General features: G+C 40.6%; 2 protein-coding genes across 2 annotated transcripts in view; both read left to right on the top strand.

Annotated features, from left to right (window-relative positions):
• LOC104955454 (ral GTPase-activating protein subunit alpha-1-like) overlaps positions 1-12,889 on the top strand; it is a 37,875-nt gene extending 24,986 nt beyond the window's left edge. The window contains 8 exon segments of the mRNA XM_010782781.1: positions 781-910; positions 1,562-1,712; positions 3,573-3,700; positions 5,457-5,632; positions 8,546-8,663; positions 9,507-9,576; positions 11,428-11,607; positions 12,649-12,889. Coding sequence (XP_010781083.1) covers positions 781-910; positions 1,562-1,712; positions 3,573-3,700; positions 5,457-5,632; positions 8,546-8,663; positions 9,507-9,576; positions 11,428-11,607; positions 12,649-12,889 — 1,194 coding nt within the window.
• A 4,015-nt stretch (positions 12,890-16,904) lies between these two features.
• Positions 16,905-19,758, top strand: LOC104955282 (breast cancer metastasis-suppressor 1-like protein-A). The gene is made up of 4 exons (XM_010782564.1): positions 16,905-17,877; positions 18,915-19,073; positions 19,396-19,486; positions 19,587-19,758. The coding sequence occupies exons 2-4, from the start codon at positions 18,935-18,937 to the stop codon at positions 19,723-19,725; spliced, it is 369 nt and encodes a 122-aa protein (XP_010780866.1). The 5' UTR covers positions 16,905-17,877; positions 18,915-18,934; the 3' UTR covers positions 19,726-19,758.
• The last annotated feature ends 1,871 nt before the right edge of the window (positions 19,759-21,629 follow it).

Below are 21,629 nucleotides of genomic sequence, written 5' to 3'. Positions count from 1 at the left end.
ACACACACACACACACACACACACACACACACACACACACACACACACACACACACACACACACACACACACACACACACACACACACACACACACAGAACAATTTGATACATTTCCCGCTCTTATGTGCCCATCCCCCCACATGGATCACACCTGGCGCACGCAATACATGTTCAGTGTCTATTCTCTGTATATTTACATTTATGTTCTTTGTGTATTTACTGCAGTTGTTCATGTACACCGGTAGTCTGATACAATATTTACAGTTTGAAAGGATGTTAAATGACATTTGTTGATGATTAATGGTTTTTGTGTTAATGTAACAGCAGTTGAAACAGGACCGGTCAAATTTTACCGCAAACACCAAAGTAAGGGGGGGGAGGAGAGGAAGACAATAGGAGGGTTAAGATATCAGCATAAGAAGCCTCCCCAGCTGCAGCCTTTCGGATCTCTGACTAGCTCATTGGGCCAAAATCAATCATCAAGTCATCATCGGAGCTGTCATGATAAAATAAATGGCTTTTTAATATGCTGCTGGTGCTGTTGTCAACATTGCTTCTTTTCTGTGTATCTAAGATGCAGGTTAGCAGTTTCCACCAGAGCCTCATCATCTTTTCCCCTATTCCAAGATGAACACTGGCACAATGCTTTTTTTCTCTCTTTCTCCTCTCCTGCTGTCCTCCTCCCTTCATGGTGCACCAGTAATTGCTGCATCGCTTTTGGTCATAATAAGTTTGCCTTGCAATGGATATGCAGATGATGTCTCTCTTTCCTCCTCAGGGCCGGGTACAAATCGAAAACGGGGCCCTCTCCATAGCTGCTTTAAACCTGTCCGATTCAGCGATGTATCAGTGTGTGGCTGAAAACAAACATGGCATTATTTATTCCAGTGCCCAACTAATGGTGTTAGGTAAGATTGCATCCCTCCCTCTGCTTTTGTCCTGCTTATCTGACTGTGCGTTTGATCATCTCCTAAGATAAGAACCAGGATCCTGCTATCTCCTCGGCAATCAGTCTGCAGACTCATTTGATGTCATTATGGGCTCTGCCAGCAGAAAATCTGAATCTGATGGAGTGTCTCATTTTACTTTCGCTCGTTTCATCATATTGATTTGGATACTACAAACGCATTACTTTGCGGCATTGCACATGCTTTCTCATGTAGATGGGTTATTGATTTATTTGCAAAGCTTTGATGACTTCCAACTGACTGGCTCGATGACAAATCCATTTTCTGTCCTGATGCATGTGATGACACTTGGGGGTCCAAATAATGGCTGACAAAATGTGATGATGAGTGTGGGCAACAGCCAAAAGCTGTGCAGGTTGGAAGCATGCTGAGGGTGGATTAAGTGATAAAGCATTGAAGGGTGGGGTGGCAGGCGGGTCCATATAGCCTTGAGCCAAAAAGGCATTTCTACTGAGTTCACGCTGAGGTTTTGAGCCGCTCCCACTAAGAGCTGAAAGGAAGTCGATGTCGATACGGCACGGCTGATCTGCAAAGGTACAGGTTGCTTATAGTTTTGAATCTTACACCTTTCTCTGCCCCCCCAACACACAGCTTCACCTCCCAGTTTCTCCAAAAGTCCATTAAGGGCCCTGCTAAAAGCCCGCTCAGGAAGCGGAGTCACTCTGGAATGCAAGCCCGAGGCCTCACCCCCAGCAATTAGCCTGTGGAAGAAAGGGAATGAGATCCTGCAGAGAAGCGAAAGGTAGGATAAAAGCCCAAATGCATATCCCTCAGCTTTTATTCACATTCACTGCAAAACGACTTGTTTGAATAGTATATTTGGTGTTTTGTGCAGCTGTATAAAAGGGAAGGCTAATGAGGGGAATGAGAGCAGAGCACCCACCAAGAAAATTGCAAATGGCTAATATGCTGCGTGCTCCCTCGTGTGCAAATAGCTTGGTGTGAGGGATGACGATGCCAGCTGGTCATATCCACACTGCATGCATGAAATGTTTGAGACCATACAAGATTAGCAAATGGAGGCATGCTGAAGATAAAAGCTTTTAAATAGAGACAAAGAGACAGCTCACTAGACTACAAACTCTGTGCAGACATTATGCCGCCAATGAGCAAACTTAAGGCCCCACTTAAGCGGTTGAAAGTGGTGCTTCATTTTCTTTGTTGTTGAGCTACTGAAAGCGTTTCACACAATACCCAAGCACCAATTAAAAGGTGAAGAAATCAAACAATATCAGAGGCAAGAAATGACACATTATGAGCAATCCACAAGCAGAACTTTCATCATTGGAGGAAGAAGAACAGCAGTGACTAAATCCTCAACACACACACACACACACACTGAGAATTTGTAACACAAACACACACACACAAGCAGACAGGGCACACTGAATAAGAACAACAGAAACACAGACATCTCAGCCCACAGAGGAAATTCTTAACATTGCCAATACTGCTTATACAAAAGGAGGTCTGAAAGCAACAATATAAGCAAAGCGTCTTGTCAGAACAACACTGAGGCTCCAGATGGGAAGCTGCATCTATAGCTGCAGAAAATTGGTAAAATTCCTAAGCTGACTGACATTTAGCACTCTGTATGTGAAGCCCACATGGTGTTTCAAGGTGCACACTGGACGTATGCAGACACTGGATGGGAAGTGTTTTCTCACAGGCAGTCATGCTGTAAATCTGAGCCTTGCTTATTTAATTGTATAGACACTGTCTCCCAAAACAACATACTATACATCTATTCTACTGTATTTAACATTATGAAACAGTGGCAGTGCTCATGTGACCGTTCTACTAAGCACTATGAAACAGAACTATTTGGATATGTTTAAGAAATACAAATAATTGGCGAAGTTACGGGAAAGAAGCACGACTTCCTTCAGAATAACAATATGATTTAGTTATTTTTACTTTTGTTTCAAGAGTGACACAAACATAGTTACCTGGGCGAAGCGCACCAATTATGGCGTAGCACTCTGCCAAACATAAACAATTACCAAGTATACACGTTGCATTATTATATGTATTGATATTATAAAAATGGACAACCCAATACATGGTGATTATGATAATTCAACTAAAGTTAACTGTTCATTGATGTACCTTTTTGTCTTGATCACTCTTTGTTGGTCACAAAATAAACGCAGTGTACTTTTTTGCCAGACAATAATTGCCTTCTCTCATATATACAGTAATAGAGATATATTGGGTTCCCTGCATGAAAGCTTCCTCTCTGACCTTAGCAACATAAAGCCTGTGAAGCGCACTTTATTTATTCATTGGGTTATTCAAGTGTTGCTGTTTGTAAAATATTTCTTCATTTAGTAATGTGTCCCAGCGTTTAGCCCGCCACTGAGTGAGGGTGATGGGTCACTCTGCCTGCTGCGTCAAAGAATTTCATTTTCCTGAGCTTTAGTGGGGGGCTTTAAAGCAGCATTAGGGTCATAGTGCTTCAGAGGCTTTCAATCTTTTCAAGAATACAAAAAGAATACAAAAAAAAAAACTGCCACATGGAAAAATAATACAGACAGATGCAATTCAAACGGTACACTCTGCACCTTAGTCCATACAGTACAATCTGCTCTGCCTTTTTCAGGATTACTTTGCTTCCCAACGGGACTTTAAAGATCGCCAATGTTACCCGACGGGATGCAGCCATCTACACGTGCATCGCTAAGAATCAGTTTGGGACCGCAAGCACAAGTGGCAGGCTGCTTATCACCGGTGAGTCTTTTCTCCTTTGTTGATGTAACTATGCTGTGCTTGTGTTATGCTTTCTATTCAAGCACATCAACACTGATAACAATGGGTAGATTTTCCTTTCAAGGTTGAAGGTTACTTGAAACAATTGGTTCTTGATTTCAAACTGAAAGGACAAAGGCAGCTTCATGTTATTTACAATCAATTGGGTCTAAAAGGTCAAATGACAAGCCTTATTAGTAGATTTTATTATAAGCCTTCTATTTCTTCCAAAATACAACTGTTGACCATATCAGCTTGGACAATATCTCCAAATGAAGTAGCACTTGAAGAAGAATATGTAAATACCACTTGCGTGTCTGTACACAAACATTTGTATTCTCTGCCATTAGTTGCCTAACACAATCAATTTGCTAGCACCCATGAAGCTAACAAATTAGCATACCTACCTATTAGCATATCATGTTCGTTTAAGCTAGTATTTGTTCAGGGGGGTTAAGGGTTGGACTATTTATATCAATGGTCATTCAGTGTTGCTTGTAACCAGGAAATGGGTCTCAACAAAGAAATAGTCCAACATAGGCTCCCTATAAACATTGTATTGCTGTTGGAGCCAGGCTAGCTGCTGTTCGCCCTTTCTCCAATCTTTTTGCCAAGCTAAGTTAGCCGGCTTCTGGCTGTAGCTTTCAATATTGCCTACAGAAAATAAATATGCCTATTCCAAAACTTTCTTTCACTTTTAGAATGCATTTGAAAGCGGCATAAATCCCATTATGCTTAAGCAGTGCTCTTATACCATATTAATATTCTTTGCAAAAAAGATTGAAGCTTAAAGGTCTAGAGAAAAGTTAGCTGTTAACATGTAGGTGAACAGGAAACAAAAGAGCAGTATTGTTTTTGTAATGCAGACATTCAGCCGAATATTATATATACCCTCTACTCTTTTGAGATACCAAGTCTACTCTTTCTACATCCCTATGCACAGTTTCAGCTTTTAAATGAATCCAAAGCTTTTCCAGTCTCACTGTACCTGGTTTTGATTGAACAGACATGATTGGAAAATTCTTATCGAGGTCGGAGTTAAGCAAACGTTATTCAAAACTAAATGTCAATGATTTCTTGCCAATCTATGGCTTGATAATGTCCTCATTTATAGTCATGTAAATTACATGTGTAACGTTAAAAACCAAGGTTATTATCAAATTAAAATGTCTGGTATGAATTATGCAAAACAGCATTTAAATAAGCAGCAAAACATTATCCTTGATTTAGTTAAAGGTCGTGTCACCACATTTATAATTTCTATGACATAACACGTCCATGTAGTCCTCGCGATTAATCTATTGTGTGTAGCCACCTGACCTATTTTTCTCATTAGCTTCTATTCTTCTTGTACACTGACAGCTGAACCATTTAATGTCATGGAATTTAATTACTGTGACCTTTCCTCAACACACAACGAGGCCTCCAATCCACCATAGCCACCAGTGGGAATGCGCTCCCATCTCTGTTATCCCGCTTCAAACATTGTCCCGTCAAATTGATGCCCGAACATAAAGTGTGAACCTGATATGTCATAAAATGTTGCTAATGGACAGGCCTGGAATTTAAGTGCTTATTAAAAATCAGGAAAAGCACACATCCGTGGGTAATTTAACGATGGTGACTTGATTTAGCCGTGAATTGAAGTGAGATGGGAGTTGCCGAGGTCACGACGGTGTTAAAGGTTCCCGTGGCAGCCATATTAACATGCGTACTCTGTCGTCTGTTGTCTGCCCAGAGCCCACTAGGATCACCATGAGGCCTACTAACATGGAGATTATTGTTGGCGAGAGCATCGTGTTACCCTGCCAAATTGCCTGCGATCCAGCTCTGGATGTTTCTTTCTCGTGGGCATTCAACGGCCAGCTCATCGACTTCCAGCGAGACAGCGATCATTTTGAAAGAGTGGGCGGGGTGAGTCATCACAAACATTAAACACAGCTACGTTCGGGCTATTTGGGGATTAATTGGGACATACTGTGTTATGTGCAAGGTTATGCTCTACTGCCCTGCCTAGGTCTCCTTAGACACCAAGCAGTAATTTGTTTTGCCAAGACTGGTCCATTTGAACGGTTTCACAGTGGTCAGCAGCGGATAGTATAGAAAAAGACAGAAACATATCAGTTCAATTCCTTCAAACCCTGTCCTGTTAAAGCATTAAAGAACAGCACTGTTGGGTCAGTAATCAGGGTCAGATATATTGTTTGACGCCATTTCAGTCCTACAAAGAGTCTTCATTTATTACTGTCTTTATTCTTTTCATCCCTTAAACTTCCAGTTCTCCTTCATCAAGGGAGAACATGTTCTTATCACCTTCCTCTGCTTTAATTTAATTTGCATACCTATTTGTGAATTGTAAGCCCCGAAATAATTGAGTAATGAGCCGGCAGCAGGCATGGCACCAGAAAATGTCCATCTGAAATCCTCATTCCCTGATATAATAACAAATGACAACTCTTTGTCGGATATGTGTTCCTTTTGATGAAGGTTAAAGTAAATTGTTCGGAGTTTGTCACGCTTGAAATGACTTTGAACACAGTGCCATTTATCATCCAAGGCCAGCAGTCCAATCCCTGCCGTTCGTGTTAAAGGTTGTCCTCATGTGTTGTGGACATGCCACATATCTTTATGAATGCAAATGGCAATTACTAATGACATTGAACCGTGCACATAAATATAATGAGATATAGTTTTTATAGAATCTGTTTCCCCTGTCCAGAGAGATTACCAGCCCCCCGCTCAGCAGCTTCTGATGAATTAATTAACATAATTAAAGCAAATCTGCCTCATCACTTCCTTCCTGCCAAGGTAGGACACCTTGCTTTCGAGCATAAGCTCCCAGGTTGGCCAGGTGGCGGCTGACATTAGAGAGAGAATCAGACATGGCAGAGTGGCGTGTAAACCCTGTCAGGCGAATGCAAAGAAGATGAGAGGAAAGTTGGGAAAAGAAAAGAGAGTAGGAGAGGTAGTCTCTTCAGCCCGTGGCCGCGTGGAAGTGCCATTCGACTCGCCTCCTCTGTGTCAGGTGGTGGAGGTGGAGGTGGAGAACCACAGGCGTTCCTTTGCAGGTGCTGCATCTGGGAGCTATGATCACTACCGGGCTGATGAAATCTGCTCTGACAGCAGAAAGTATACCTGGCGCATCCCCAGGCCACTCGTTTAAAGAACAACAGTCTTCTCTTCACAGGCTGACATGTTTTTTTGTGAAAAGACCACTTCAATTGTCGGGTTTCAGTAGGTTGATTTCCACGCGGTCAAAATGGGTTAATGTGTTAACACAAAAATGAAAGTCACTTCCACCAAAGGACCAAAACCAACAATGAATTCATCCTAGCAAATGCTCCTTATACAGGGTCTAGGTGTTGTTTAAAAAAGTAAAAAAAACATTACCCAGTCATTTGATTCCAATAGCAATAGAGTACCTACTATCTTACTATTGAATGCCTTGTTTGTTCTTTATTCACTCAAGTAAAAGTAAGTAAAGTAGTTATTGACCGTTCTTGACCTCTATTCTCATCCAAAACATTTGTATACACCTTGAAAGTGTTTAAATTATTGAAATATAATGAAATAACCCAACTTTTGGTGACTGGAGAAGAATGTATACTGAATGCAAGTTTGTTAATACGGTCGATATTTTAAAGGGACTGACAATTTCATTATGAGAATGTAGTCCTTTATTCGGATCAGTGAGTTTTTCAGTGGTTGTCTTTGGTTGCCAAGCTAAAAGATATTGCTATAAGTAGAAATGTGTTAAAGTCTTATTTAGTACCCTAAATTTGGTTTGGCAACAAAAGCTTTTGCCCTGTTCATCTCAATTATTGATTTTGTAGGAACCGGGTACATAACAAGATTTGTTTCAGGATTTAAAGCCTAACAATTCCTTTTTTGTGTGTGTGTTGTTTCTTCATTACAATTGGGACACTCAGCATGGGCACTGTTGTTTTTTAAGATTAATATCACATACAATGTACTACTGCTGGAGGTAATAAAGCAGACATAAGAGCACCGAATGTGCTAATTCAAAGCTTAAAATAGTCCAGAACAAATGAAGCAAACTCTACTAAAGAAGAACAATAGTTTAACTACAGTGTCCGCCTGTTACAGGATATTATCTTGCCTTGAAAAATAAATGATATACAGTGATGTTTAAAGAAATAACAAAAATGAAAGTCTTCAGTGTAAATCAATGAGCTCGGGGCTGAGTAGCACAAACAGGGTAGCAAAGATATTAAGTATTAAGTAGACATTCAAGGGCACTGTTGGTTTTTAGTCTTTTTATGAGATTTGTTGACAATAAGGAAATGTAGAAAACAACAGTCTTATGCTCTGAAATTGTAGGGCTTTGCAACCGTAAATAATAGAAATGTCCGTAAACAGATTAAATAGATACTAATATTATTCCTGATGTTCTCTCTTGGCCGAAACATGCATCCAACGTATGTTAAAACATATTTGCTTGGTGTTATACTCATATCTTGCTTGAGCATAATGTTATTACAGAGCAATTAGGATTGTCTTTCCAATTAACTGTGTTTGTTTTGTGTGTCCTAGCTACTAGCTGTTTGTTGGGGTTTGGGGGGGGGGGGCTGGTTGGTCAGGTAGCACCTGAAGGACAGCCAAAAGCATTATTTGTGCCGAGCACATCTGCCATGTCTGTTGTTGGTGTTTGAAGAGATGCAAACAGCAGCAGCCTGGAGACTATGCGATTGTGGAAAGCATAATAAATGTTTCAAAAGTCCTAGAGCTAAAATCTACGTGATGAAATAACACTGCATCTCTTACTTAGCCTTATTTTTTTTATTCAACGATCATATTCCTTTCCAGAGTATATCAGGGGATCTAATGGTTCGTAACATCCAGCTGAACCACGGAGGAAAATATGTCTGCGTTATTGACACTGATGTGGAGAGCCTGACCACCTCTGCCATCTTAGTTGTGAAAGGTAAGATAACCACTTGAATTAAAAGCATATTTTTATCAAGCCTTTTATATTTTTCTGTAAATCACGAGACATTTAATTTCGATGCATAAGTGGGTCTTTTTTGACCCGGTGAGGTGGTTTTCTTGAAGTATCTTTGCAATTCAATTTTTTTATTATTTCATATTCCAGCTATTCCTCAAAAAACATGTTTTGGGTATCATGCCATTCAAATTTGATATGTAAGTGTTATACATTTTAAGAAATTGTAGTTTTCGTATTACTACTCCAAGCTTCCATAAGTGGGTCAAAAATGACCCGCATGCATTTTCTATGGAATTTCGTTTTTTTTTCAAAATGTAAAATAAATGTCTATAATTATAAATAGTGAAAAATTCAATATAAAATATTTCTAGTGTGAACCAAAATATAATACAAAATATTATACAAGTGATTTTTCTTAACCAAAATGACAAAAATGGCATAAAAACACATATTATTCTATTACGGGTCCTTTTTGACCCACTTATGGAAGAGTGTAGGGTCCAGTCACTCGTGCATCTAAGGGTTAAAGTAGGAAATCTCCTTTATTTGGTTTAATGTAGCTAGTCCTTAAAAAATATACAGAAAAATGCTTTGACCTTAAAAAATGTCAAAGAAATGCAGAGGTTTTCAACTGAAACCAGTAAAAGTATCCCAAATAATTGAATAGGAATCACCTATTGTAAACATCAACAATTGATGGCCTCCAATTATTTCCACATTCTCCCAAAGTGTGTCTAAGTGGCGTCCATTCCCCAATTGAATTACTTTCCACACCTCAATGAGCTCATGTAGCCATCAAAAGGTCCTATTTGGGTTTCCCAGAGAACATGCCCGAAGGCTTGGAATCTAATCCCGATCTGTGTCGGAGAGACCAAGTGGGCCCATCAAAACCGTATCCCCCTGACATTCAGCCCCTTACTCTGCGCTCATGTCTTTGTCCAGTCAGTGGAGATGGGAAAACTCTAAAGGAAGAAAATGAAAAAGTCCTAAAAACATAGTTTGTTCCATTTTTGAGAATCAGAATCTTTAGGTAACCACATGCAAGGAATTAGCTTTTTTGGATGAAGGCACACAAACAGTTCTTGTCAGTGGAGGTTACATTTTGAATAAGAATAAACCACCTGAGGCTTCAAGGTTACTCAAACAATTTGATTTATTTCACTTATTTAATACCTACTTTTTATACAGTTGGTAGTTATGACACATAGACTGCAGGAAACAATTGATTATTCCAGTGAAATTGAGCTGTGTTTTAAATAATCAGGATCAACACTGCTAAATCTATCATGGCCATTAAGGCAGCCTGATTAGGAACAAATGACTAATTGCAATTGTTTAGACTGATAACGCAGTTGCATAATTATATGCGATTTGAACCAGAGTTATTATTGTTTTAACATTATTTACATTATAACTCAAATATGTATAAAAATGATCAAGGTGTGATCTGTATAATATATTTTTTTCTTCTATATATATAGTTTTTCTTCGGGAGGGATTGCAGCACAATATAACTTCAATCAGAATTATATTTTCACATATTTTGCCTGTAACAAATATTTCAATAAGGCGCATTAGTCTATACTACATACTAATACATTTTGATTAATTGTGCAGCACTAACAGCCGTGGATTAATATAAAACAAATTGAGATATCCATCTTCAGATTCAGACTGCAATAAGGAATCCCCAAATATAAAAAAACCCATACATTATGATCTGGTGAAATGTTTTATCCCCCTCTGGCGACATAGTAGACGCGTATAAAGAGCATATGGTGCTCTGGGAATGAATTTTGTTAAAACCAAGTTGTCCAAAATGTTTTGAAAATCGACGTTGTAGCCTGAAGGCTTTTGTTTTTATGGGTTGCTGTTCCCCCGTGTCCTGTAGAGTTTCCAGCTCCACATTTTCCCACTGAACGCAGGCCACATTTGGTTCCAGCAGTGGATGCTCTGAGTGGGTTTCTCTGGCAGATAGCTGGGATTCCTCTGCTCGAACATCCTTAGCCCCAGGCAGCAGCGTTACCTCTCCCCCACACTCAGCCAGTACCTCACATATGCCATGGGTACAGCTCTTATCCAAAGTGGATAGAAAAACAATATAAGATGACTGTCTAAACGTGTATTAAGTGTATGGATTACTTAAGAGGACAAAATGTACGGTGTAGTCAGGAAAACATGTACGAGGAGTGGCCTCAGAGGGACCAGAAGCCAGTCTACTCAGAATGACTCCCCTAACCCTTCAGTGGTAGAGAAACCTTTAACCCTCTTAACTCGCAATCAAAAGCCTGTGAATATTTAGTTTATACAAACTGAAGGACTCACCAAGCTGTTTGTATTTATTGCAGTGGCAAAGAGTACATTAGAAATTGCTGGACTATTATTTAGAACAAAAGCAAGAATAGTATAGTTATTTATTTAAAAGAAAAAAAGTGTGATCTGAAATATCAGCTGAAAATGTCGTAGTAAAGGATAGATTTTTGATATATGTAGCCATTGCTATCCTTTTTGTCCAAATGAAAAAATGCAGTGGTATTTGTTTTTGACGCCAATTTGAAAGCTCATATCAATGTTTTATTTTTGATGTAAATAATATAATGGATTAAGATATTGGTGATATGACCTATATTGGTTTTGTTTCTTGACTAAGTACAGAAATATAAATATACAAAACAAATGTTCTCACCACTTTTTATGGCTTTTAAATACCTCTGTCTGTAATCCTGTTCTCTCTCCCCTTCAGATCCGCTGTGCAGAAAGCGTTGCCGGGCCTGAGGTCCATCGATGGCCAGCAGACAGACTCCTCTCTAGCGCCCCCTGCTGTTCCTCAGCTCGGCTCGGCCTCAGGCAGCTTCCTGATGTTCTGCCAGGCTCAGCTTCAGCAGACTCAGTATTCACAGCAGCAGCTCAGCAGGGAGCTCAGGTAGGAGACTGATGACTGACTGTCAGGGGGCTGGGTGTCCAGAGTGAATGAGTGCAGGTCCTTCCAGTGGTCAGTGTTCAGATAGGTGTCTTATTCTGAAATCCACTGTAAATTCTTCCTAGATCTGTCATGGAACAATGAGGGGAAAAAAAATATCTGTGATTGTTATAGTTAACTCGGATAAGTCACATCATTTTCAACATTGATATTTTTCTCGAATGCTGACATCAGTGATTTTCCGCTTAATTGGATAACACACATCATCTGTCTTGGCGAACTAACATGTCAAAAGGAATGGTTTCTGAAGCAGCTAATGCGACAGAATGAGGGAAAAGCTCAGCTCGGGTTTGTTCATTCCAATTTGTCTTCTCCTAATATTACAGAGACATGTTCTCTCTTCTTTTGACTTGTAATTTATAACTACTATGTGTGAAGTGATACACAATTCCACACCAAATTAGCAAGAAAATTCCTAGAAAATACCAATTCTCTAACGGTTTTTCCTCTTGATTCAATCAGCTCTGTTTGTTTGAAGAAAAAAAAAACAAAAGCAACTTGCAAGGCACGAGGAAAAGCCCTACATGGATTACAACAAGGGCTGCACAGTTATTCAAAATGTTATCCAAATTGCATTATGGACTAGTGCATTATCAAAATCGCAGTCAGCGCAATATTTGTTGAAAAATATTTGAAAATATCTGAATGAACTATTGTGGAGTTGTTGAGATGTCCCGGCCACAACAAGACTTGTTTGGGATCCTCTTAAAAAAAAAAGATAATTCCCTCAGTCAAAATAATTGCAATTTGTTATTTTTTCAAAAAATGGGATCACATTGCAAACCAGACTAAACTGAACAGGATAAGCGAATTCAAATGACTACGAATCTATTGACAAGGTTTCACATTACGCGTTTCACGTTGTGCCGATCGGCCCGCGGGACAGACAGACACGCAGCCGTCAGGAATGTCAGCTGTCCTCTTGTTATGTCTGATACACAGGGCGTAGTGAGGCTTAAGACAACGTCCATCTATTTTCACAAGTCCTTGTATGTCGCTGGCCTCTGCACACTTTGACGTTCCTCTGCGAGACGGACCACCAACACTTAAAACGGTGGTCAGCTCTCTGCTTATCTTCGTGACCCCTCCAAATTACTCGGCACAAAAGATGAAACGTGGCGGCGGCTACCAGCCCGGGTCACAGCGAGGACTCCTATGGCTCGGGGGGTCCCTCTGCTTCACCCCTCACTGTTTGCCCTCTACCCCCCTGGCCTCTGGACAATGATCCTTTCTGCGGACTTTGCAAGGACCAACGCGGCCATTTAACCCCCGGCCTGACCTTGTGTCTGACTGAGGTTCAGAGGAGGTGAGCAGAGTGCCACACGCCGCCGCGCTGTGACTGTAAGGTGGGACGCCATGGGGTTTATCAGGGGTCCGGTTTCACAACTTGTCTCTACAGGGTGCAGAGTGCAGGCAGAATCCTTTGTTCCTCACACAAAGCCTACATTAAATACCAAAACGGTCCTTTTTATGCATTTTTCCGAGCAACTTAAATCTCTTTCTATTAATACAAAGTTCAAGAAGTACAAACAGTTCTGTGTTCTAGAGATGTATGACGGGGAATCCATACCAAAGTTAGAAAGTGAAGTTATATGTGTAGATTATTTTAGTGTCTGTTTTTTTCCACTTGCTATGTTCTGTCTTCACCAACCAAACCATGTAAAAGACCCTCTGAGAGATAAGGATGAGTGCAGCAGAATATAATGAATTTTCTCTTCAAACATAGAAATGGCATATGGCCCCGGTTAGGAGACAAAACACTGCAGCTATTTAACAAAATACTTTACCTGGATGTAATTTATCTCTGGCACGAATGTCCGATGCGTCACGCACACCCAACGTAACCTGTGATGTACAAAGAGAAGTGGATACAGAAAAATAGCGGGGAGCTTTGAATACATTTTTACCATAGGCTTCATATAGAGACTAAATTAGTCCGTCACCTGATGCTGTTGTGCCCAAAATACTTTTCCCCCTTACATTTACATTAGGATAGACGTCTGTAAATCAGATCATTTTTCAGAGTCATGTGGCTGGCAGGTGGGGTTATATGAAATGTTAGTGCATATATTCTATGGACCTAAAGTAAGAAAGATCCAGGTACTTTTATACCAGGAAGTCATACTTTCTTTAGCTTTATGAGCTTCTGAACATATTTTATAGGCATGAAAGGGGCCCCCGCCTCCAACACAATCCCAGTACCCCCAAAAAATACATTCATATTGGTTTTGTATTGGTATACTGGTCTGCTTTGAGGATAGGAAAACATGTCTACTTTAAAGGGGACCTATCATGCAAAATGCACTTTCTGATGTCTTTTATACATAAACATGTGTCCCCGGTGAGTCGGGGAACTCACGCAGCGTCAGAAAATAAAACCCTCTCTCTTTTCCTCCGTACCCAAATCTCTAAAAACGGGCTACAACGGAGCTGATCCAGATTTGCGTCCGATATGACGTCATATCTGAAATGTGGACCCACGGCCCTATCAGAAAGTTGCTATCAGAAACAATGCCCGACTGTTTTGGACGTAATATGGTGGGTGTTTACATTAGCATCGCTAACACTCAGAGCTAACCTGTACTGGAGAGCATGTGTGTGAAGAAGCAGGAAATAAAAAGGAACCCACCTGGTGGTATAACCGGCAAGAGAGAAAACCTTTGAGCTCCATATTGTTTCAGAAATAATCCTTGATAATCCATGATATGGCGTTTCATCACGGCAGTATTTAGTTTAGACAGTAGCTGCCGGGTCCCGCATGAGCTCAGCCCCCTCCCTTTTTTTAATCTATTTTTTTAAAGCTTTATACCCCAAATCAGCGCTTTTGAAACAGGAAGTGAAATAGAGGGATATGAGGCATCTGTTTGGTATTTTGAGCAAAACACTTCATAGACATGTTTTTTATATTTTTTTATATATCTGAGACCTATGCTATTGCCTAAAAATACATGATGGGCTGAGACTGCCAAGGCACACNCTTGATTGTCACGTGGTTCAGAGAGACTCAGAAAGTTCCCGGAAGTTTGTGGCGGGCCATTTGAATCACGATTTGAATGCATTAATAACAGGATAGAATTTCTATCCTGTTATTAATGCATTCAAATCGTGATTCAAATGGCCCGCCACAAACTTCCGGGAACTTTCTGAGTCTCTCTGAACCACGTGACAATCAAGCATTTTGGACTTCCGCTGTCGCAACTCTTCTCTCTACATGGTGCTGGACCAGCCAATCAGAATTGACCTTCTCGAGTTCTCCGATTGGTTGGTTTCGTGGCACATTTGTAACGCTGTGACAACTTGAGCGAGCACAGGCAAAGCTGAGCGCGCACAGGGTGGAGAGGTCGAGCGAGCGAGGGAGAGAGAGCGCGTGCAGCGGTCTGCTTGCGCACGGAGCAGGAGTTTTATGAGAGAAAATATATTTCTCTGTGCTCAAAAATGTTCAAGTGTGCGCTCAATCTTATTTTCTATGCTCAACATGTTTCATTGCGTGCTCAGGATAGAGGCACAAATATAACGCCATACACATCAGGCTATGCACTGACACACAGGTACACACACACACACACTGAGCCCATCTGTGTCCTATGCCATACTGGTTGCCCTTGTACTCTTTTTCTCCACAGACTGACTTTTGTAACGCGACCACACGAGTGTGTTGGAGAGAAACTCAACACAGGGATTTTAGCCTTTGCAGACCATTTAAATGCACACAAACCTATAGAACACACTACAGGGAAGTGGAAACTCCAAAAGCATAATGAGGCCCTTTTCGGCAAAACAAGTTCCTTCAGAAACTTCAGGTAGGAACAGAAACATTAACTCTGACTTATCATAATGGAAGTAAATGACTTTGTGATGTGATGGAGTTGACATGTAGGGTCAACTCTAAACCAGGCGAAAAAGCCTGTAAACAATACTTTCTTTTTAGACGATGATTAGATTATAACCTTCTATAGACATGTAGTCATGGTTTCCTGAACATATCTGTGCAAGCAGCAGCAGGGCCAAAAGGGTTTGGGGTCAGTTACTTAATAACCTGATTGCATCAAAGGGATTGCAAAAGGATGAAACAGCTTCTTGTTCAAACATTTGTTAAGAACAGGTATGAACTACTCAAAAAGTATCACTCTTTGTGCTCACTTCCTAAAATGGCAAAGGTTAACATTTTTCAGGAGAGGCTCTTGTGTCAGGTCATTTTAACTCTCTGAAGTGGCCTGGCTTCAGTTCTCCTCATCAGTGCTACAATTTTAAGTGACCATTTGCATTTATCTATAATGGTCTTCTGGCACCATGAAAAGTAAAACTGGGTTGTTAGATTTTGTTCAGCTGTCCGAGTTGTTTTACCTCCTCAAACAATGTGAGTGCAAGTGTGTTTGTCTTTCTCTGTGATTGTTATCAAGGTCTTGTTTTCCCTCTGGTGCACAGAGAGGGGCACACCCCACACACACACACACACACACACACACACACACACACACACGTAGAGGCAGTTTCCCCTCTCCGGTCAGAGTTTGTTTGTGTGGGTGTGTACATGTGTGAAAGCAAATGTGTACCAGTGAAAGGTACACACACATAAATCACATAGGCACTCAAACAACCATTACTTATTCATACCCATCGATACCTCCTTCATTCCATACAATCAAAACGCTACAATTAGTGTAGTGTTGTAACACATCTTAAAACGCTCAGTATTTCTAACTTTTAAATAGGCACGCCCCTGGAGAAATCACAACAAGCCATTATGAATAATAACCTAAATGTTTTTGCAGGCAGCTTCATAATCAAATGTTATCACCGGGTAATAAAAGCAATACATCCGATTTTCATCCATACAGAGACCATAAGCCAAACTTAATTAAAAAACCTGCCAATTTAATAGAGCTGTCACTTAGACAAGGTGTGGAGCACGCCTTTAAACCCTCCTATACCTCAATAGAGTCAGTTGACAGCGGATACACTTAGCCTTATTTACTTTTAAACATAATTTACTTTAAGTGTGTATACACAAAACGTAATACTGTCAAGGATAGTCGTTCTGATGAAGAAATAACAAGCAAAAACAATCATACATTTGGGATAAAAGTGAACAAATTACATGCAATGAACTACAGGTGTGGTGCTGAATTAATGCGTATACACTAAAAGATATCTGAACCGGTTTTAAATATTGTTATATAAAGGCTGCCTCTCTGTTCATTGTAAGGCAACTTTAATTCCGTGAGTTTCGAGGAGGTTTTGGTTTGGCATTCCCTGTATCCCCATATTGGCAGGTATAAGCTAACCTGTTAGCTGCTTAATTATTATTGTAACTTACCTATGACTATTCTGAGATGTTTCAGTCTTGTCAACACGTCCTTCTTTGGGTCCAACACTTTCTGTGTTGATTTTTTAACGTCCCCATGAGGCTTTTTGGAGAACATTCCTGGGGCAGGAGACACAAGAATGCGATAGTAGGGAGAAGCTAGCTGTGTAGCCGCTCAGACAGCTCGAGATAATCTGTAACTATACCGACAAACCCTCGCGCCTGGATGATGTATTAACGCTGCGAACTAGCAGCCCTCCGACACAGCGCGGAGTTTATCAACGGGTGAATTGACGTAGACGCATTGTGTTCATACTAAAACAGATATGTAAAACGTAGCAGGGCAAAGCATCCATCCATTGCACCTCCCTTCCACAACAGTCCGCAGCCTGAAGGCTAAACTAGCTGGTTAGCTACTTAGCTCTGCTGTTCAGTCGAAAACATCATGGCGGAGCAGGCAGGAGGGAAAACAAAATAATGGACGCCAGATAAATTAAACGTCATAATAGTTCAACAATAAGCTAACTTTACATACTCTATTCGAAATAATAACTGTATAATTGTAACAAAACGGCAATATACTTTTAAAACAAAGGTTGTTTTAAATGTAACTAGTGGTAACGTTTTAAAAGCGTTTAGACAAGTTTTGCTCGAGCTTTCCCCCTTAAGGTACAGGGCTGATGGGTAACGTAGTTCACGGCAGGTTGTTAGAACTTAGGTTATGTTAACATTGGCAAGACATAAGACTACAGCTCCCAACACAAATAAGAGCGCCCTACGAACATTTGTTTTTAGCTTAGCTGAGACACACGAGTGACATTCTAACCGAGCGAGGGAAAATAAGTTATTTTAAGCTTATTTTTGAATTATTTAAACAATCTTGCAAACGTCTTGCACGACCCCATATTGTGAGTTGCGGTTTTATTTTTTATTTTCAACTTCCTTGTTAATATGTGTGTGTATCAAGTCGTGCTAAGGTGCCTGCTATCTGAATAGCTAACATGCTAAAGCAATGCTAACTGATGTGTTTTCGTTTGTTATTGTGTATTTAACTTGTATATTTTTATTATTTAAAGGAAACCCGATTTCCCAGTCAATTAAAACTGCTTTGCATAGTTTATATTTTAATATATTATCTCAAGCAATATGACAAAGCCATCTACAGTATATTTTATGTATGCACCATGACATTAAGTCAAATTCCTCGTATGTGTAAACCTACCTGGCAATACCCGTTTCTGATTCTGACAAACAGGGGTTCATTCTCGTTTTTAGGGATACTCATTGAGATAACAGCATTTCGCGCAACGTATAAGACGTTATTTTCCAACATGATCGATTATAGGTATGCAGATAAATGACGGAATGTATATGTAATATATTTTTTTCAGGCATCTTTCGACCGGAAGAAAATGTCAGTGGCTATCCCTGCATCACTGCCTAGGGTTAATACCTTTTTATATATACGGTCTATGGTTAATACAGAGTCAAAAAAATGTATACAAAAATACATGTAAATCAAATCTAACTAAGTGTTGGAATGATGCTCATCAAACAACACTAACATGACGAGTTTGTCACTGTACATCTGAGCAATAATCAGGTGTTCCTTATTCTTATCTGCATTAATACTAATACACCACTGTATTTATCGTAATATGTTGTTATATGCTGTATATGATTTACTACAATGTGCACATTTGTACTCTACCTTATTGTGTTTATATACATATACAAATGTCATCGCACGTTTTGACTTTAGCTTCTAACGATTGTATAAATATATTGAATCAATTTTATTAAAACAAATTCTAAAATGGAGCAACTGCCTAGATAAATAAATAATGCTATTTTCATGTCTGGCGAAAGAAAATTGTAATGAATGCCTTTTTAAAAAATGGAATTATGAAACTGCTAAATGACATTGTTTCTCTCTGTCTACCAGTCTGGAGTGGAGCTGCTGCCATGCCGGTGCACCGGGACCGGGAGAAGAAGGAGAGCACGGCCGAGGAGATGGAGGTGGAGGAGCACGAGCAGGAGGCGTCCAGCTCCGAGGAGGAGGACTCCGACACCTCCTCCGTCTCCGAGGATGGAGACAGCTCTGGTGAGAGAGTCTGAAACCGTATGAAACCAGCACAACATTCTTATTCAGTAGAAATGTTAATGAAATACACATTATTTCAGTGTATGAACTGAAGTATTATCTTTTATTTACGTCTGCAATCAGTTATTGTAACTTTTTTAAAACATCATCAACTTAAACACTTTATTCAGAATTTGATCTAATTTCGATTTGATTTTTGCCACCAAAATTGTAAATCATAACAAAATAATAAAAACTCTCTGATGACATGTTTTGCTCCCTTATCCGCTCATTAAACTGCTTCCCAGTGTCAAAGTGTGTGTGTGTTTTGATCATGTTCCAGAAATGGACGAGGAGGACTGTGAGCGGAGGAGGACGGAGTGTTTGGATGAAATGACCAACCTGGAGAAACAGTTCACCGATCTCAAAGACCAGTGAGACTGAAATAGATTATTTGTATCTTGAGACTGTAAGATTATTAACTTTAAGTCATTCAAAGTCATTTGCCATGGTAACGTGTGTGTTTGTGTGCAGGCTGTATCACGAGCGCCTCAGTCAGGTGAACAGCAAGCTGACGGAGGTGGAGGCCGGCAGGGCGGCGGAGTATCTGGAGCCTCTGGCCGTGCTGCTGGAGAACATGCAGGTCCGCACCAAGGTGGCAGGTAAACTCTAAACACACACACACACACACACACACACACAAACACACACACAGGCCGTGTCTCGTTTCTGAGATTCTTCTCCTCGACTCCCCTCTTCGACTCCTATCCTCGAGACTTAGTCCCGCCCACAGGAGATGCGAGCCGAGGAGCCGAGGAGGGGAACCGAGGAGAGAGGAGGGGAAGCAGCAGGCGGTTAGAGAAATGAGAACTCCTCTCCTCTGAGCGGTCATTTTAAAGAGACGTCCATTAATGATGACAGGAGGCACAGCAGCACTCTGTCTGATGGACAGATGTGTTCATGATGACTTATATATTTACTTTTAATTCATTCACAGTGCGGTATAATGAGACAATAACAGGCTAAAGATGCGGACACACACACACACACATATATTTATATAAATAATATATACAATTTCAGAATCAAACAAGTATGAGTGCACTCTCATAATAACGTAACACAATCAGAGACTGGATATATCCCCCCCTTCTCTCCTCTCTGGTCGCTACAATGAGGAAAATAAATTACGGGCCAAAAGTCTTATTTACAAGTATTAAAAGTAAGCAGAGGACACCAAACCAACTGAGACCCGTCTGTCCGCCGCATCTACGCACTGTACAACACACACACATACCTACACACTGTACCACACACACCTACAGCTCCTAAAGCATATTATCAGGCTACAGCCGTTGTGTATTTTATTATGTGAAGCACTAAAAATATTGACTCTTTGTTTGTAGCTATCTACTAAACTAAAGCAAATAAAGAGAGTAGGCCTGTTATACTGAGTGATATTATACACAATGCTCTGCTTTCTGCACAGACCTCACAGCTGTTCTCTCTGGAAACATCGCAACGCGATGAAAGCAGTTTCTAAAATAATATCCAGGGAATGCATGCAGAGCTGTCATTGGCTGAGATAAGTCCGGCCGTGCGTCACGCCTCCACCTTTACCGGAAATGCAGGAGGAGGAGGAACCATCGAGGAACCATCAGTGTCTCCTCAGTTAGAGCTCCTCCAGAGAGCCTCCTCGACGCTCGAAGTACACCCCCTCCCGCACCCTCCGCTCTTCATCCGTAGAACTTCTCACCGTCCCAAGCTATCGCCTCAAAACCATGGGTGCTCGAGCTTTCAGCTGCTCGGCTCCCAGACTCTGGAACTCCCTGCCACTACACATCCGACAGTCTGATTCCATAACAACATTCAAAACCCAACTCAAAACCCACCTGTTCAAACTGGCATTTTCTTTTATAATCTGTACTCCTGTGTCCTTTTTGTGTTCTCTCTTTGTAGTCAATTTCCTGTTGTTTGTCTTTTCTTACCCCGGTGCTGATATTCTCACTCACTAAATCCACTGTTAATCTCGTTTCCTATTATGCCCCTATTGCCCTGTGAGCCTGTCCCTTTGGGTGTTATGAAAGGCGCCCCCCAAAATATGAAATGTATCTATTATTTTATTATAGAGAGCATCTGTATATCCTTTTACAGTGCCTCCACTAGAGAGATCCTACCTTCTACGAGGTGCACCATTACGAGAGCACATGACTTTATCTATCAGGTGCACCCCTAGAGAGGATCCTGCTGTACCTTCTACAGGTGCTACCCTAGAGAGAATACCTGACCTTCTAAAAGGTGCACCCTATGATGAGATCACTGACCTCTCTCTTACAGGTGCGACCATAATGAGAGTGAGATCCTGGACTTTTCTATCTACAGTTGGACCATAGAGAGCATCCTGAACCTTCTACAGGTGCACAGCGACTCAATAGAAGAATCATGACTACATCTGTACAGGTGCACCAATACGACGAGAAGCATAATGGATCCCCTCGCACCTACAAATAACCTAATAATATACCACTCGTTACAAACTCTCCGTTATAGCTCTGGCTCATGTCACCATAATATGCC

Source organism: Notothenia coriiceps, unplaced genomic scaffold, assembly GCF_000735185.1.
Source record: "Notothenia coriiceps isolate Sejong01 unplaced genomic scaffold, NC01 NC01_scaffold00024667, whole genome shotgun sequence".
NCBI classification, from domain to species: Eukaryota; Metazoa; Chordata; class Actinopteri; order Perciformes; family Nototheniidae; genus Notothenia; species Notothenia coriiceps.
The sequence above is the reverse complement of the archived record's forward strand: the minus strand, read 5'-3'. Positions and strand labels throughout refer to the sequence as shown.

What these genes read in the sequence shown, in the direction of transcription:
- LOC104955282 (XM_010782564.1), top strand. Translation starts at nt 18,935, where the DNA reads ATGCCGGTGCACCGGGACCGGGAGAAGAAGGAGAGCACGGCCGAGGAG. An exon ending in CGAGGATGGAGACAGCTCTG is followed by an intron (nt 19,074 to 19,395) that starts GTGAGAGAGTCT and finishes ATCATGTTCCAG; the next exon opens with AAATGGACGAGGAGGACTGT. An exon ending in TTCACCGATCTCAAAGACCA is followed by an intron (nt 19,487 to 19,586) that starts GTGAGACTGAAA and finishes GTTTGTGTGCAG; the next exon opens with GCTGTATCACGAGCGCCTCA.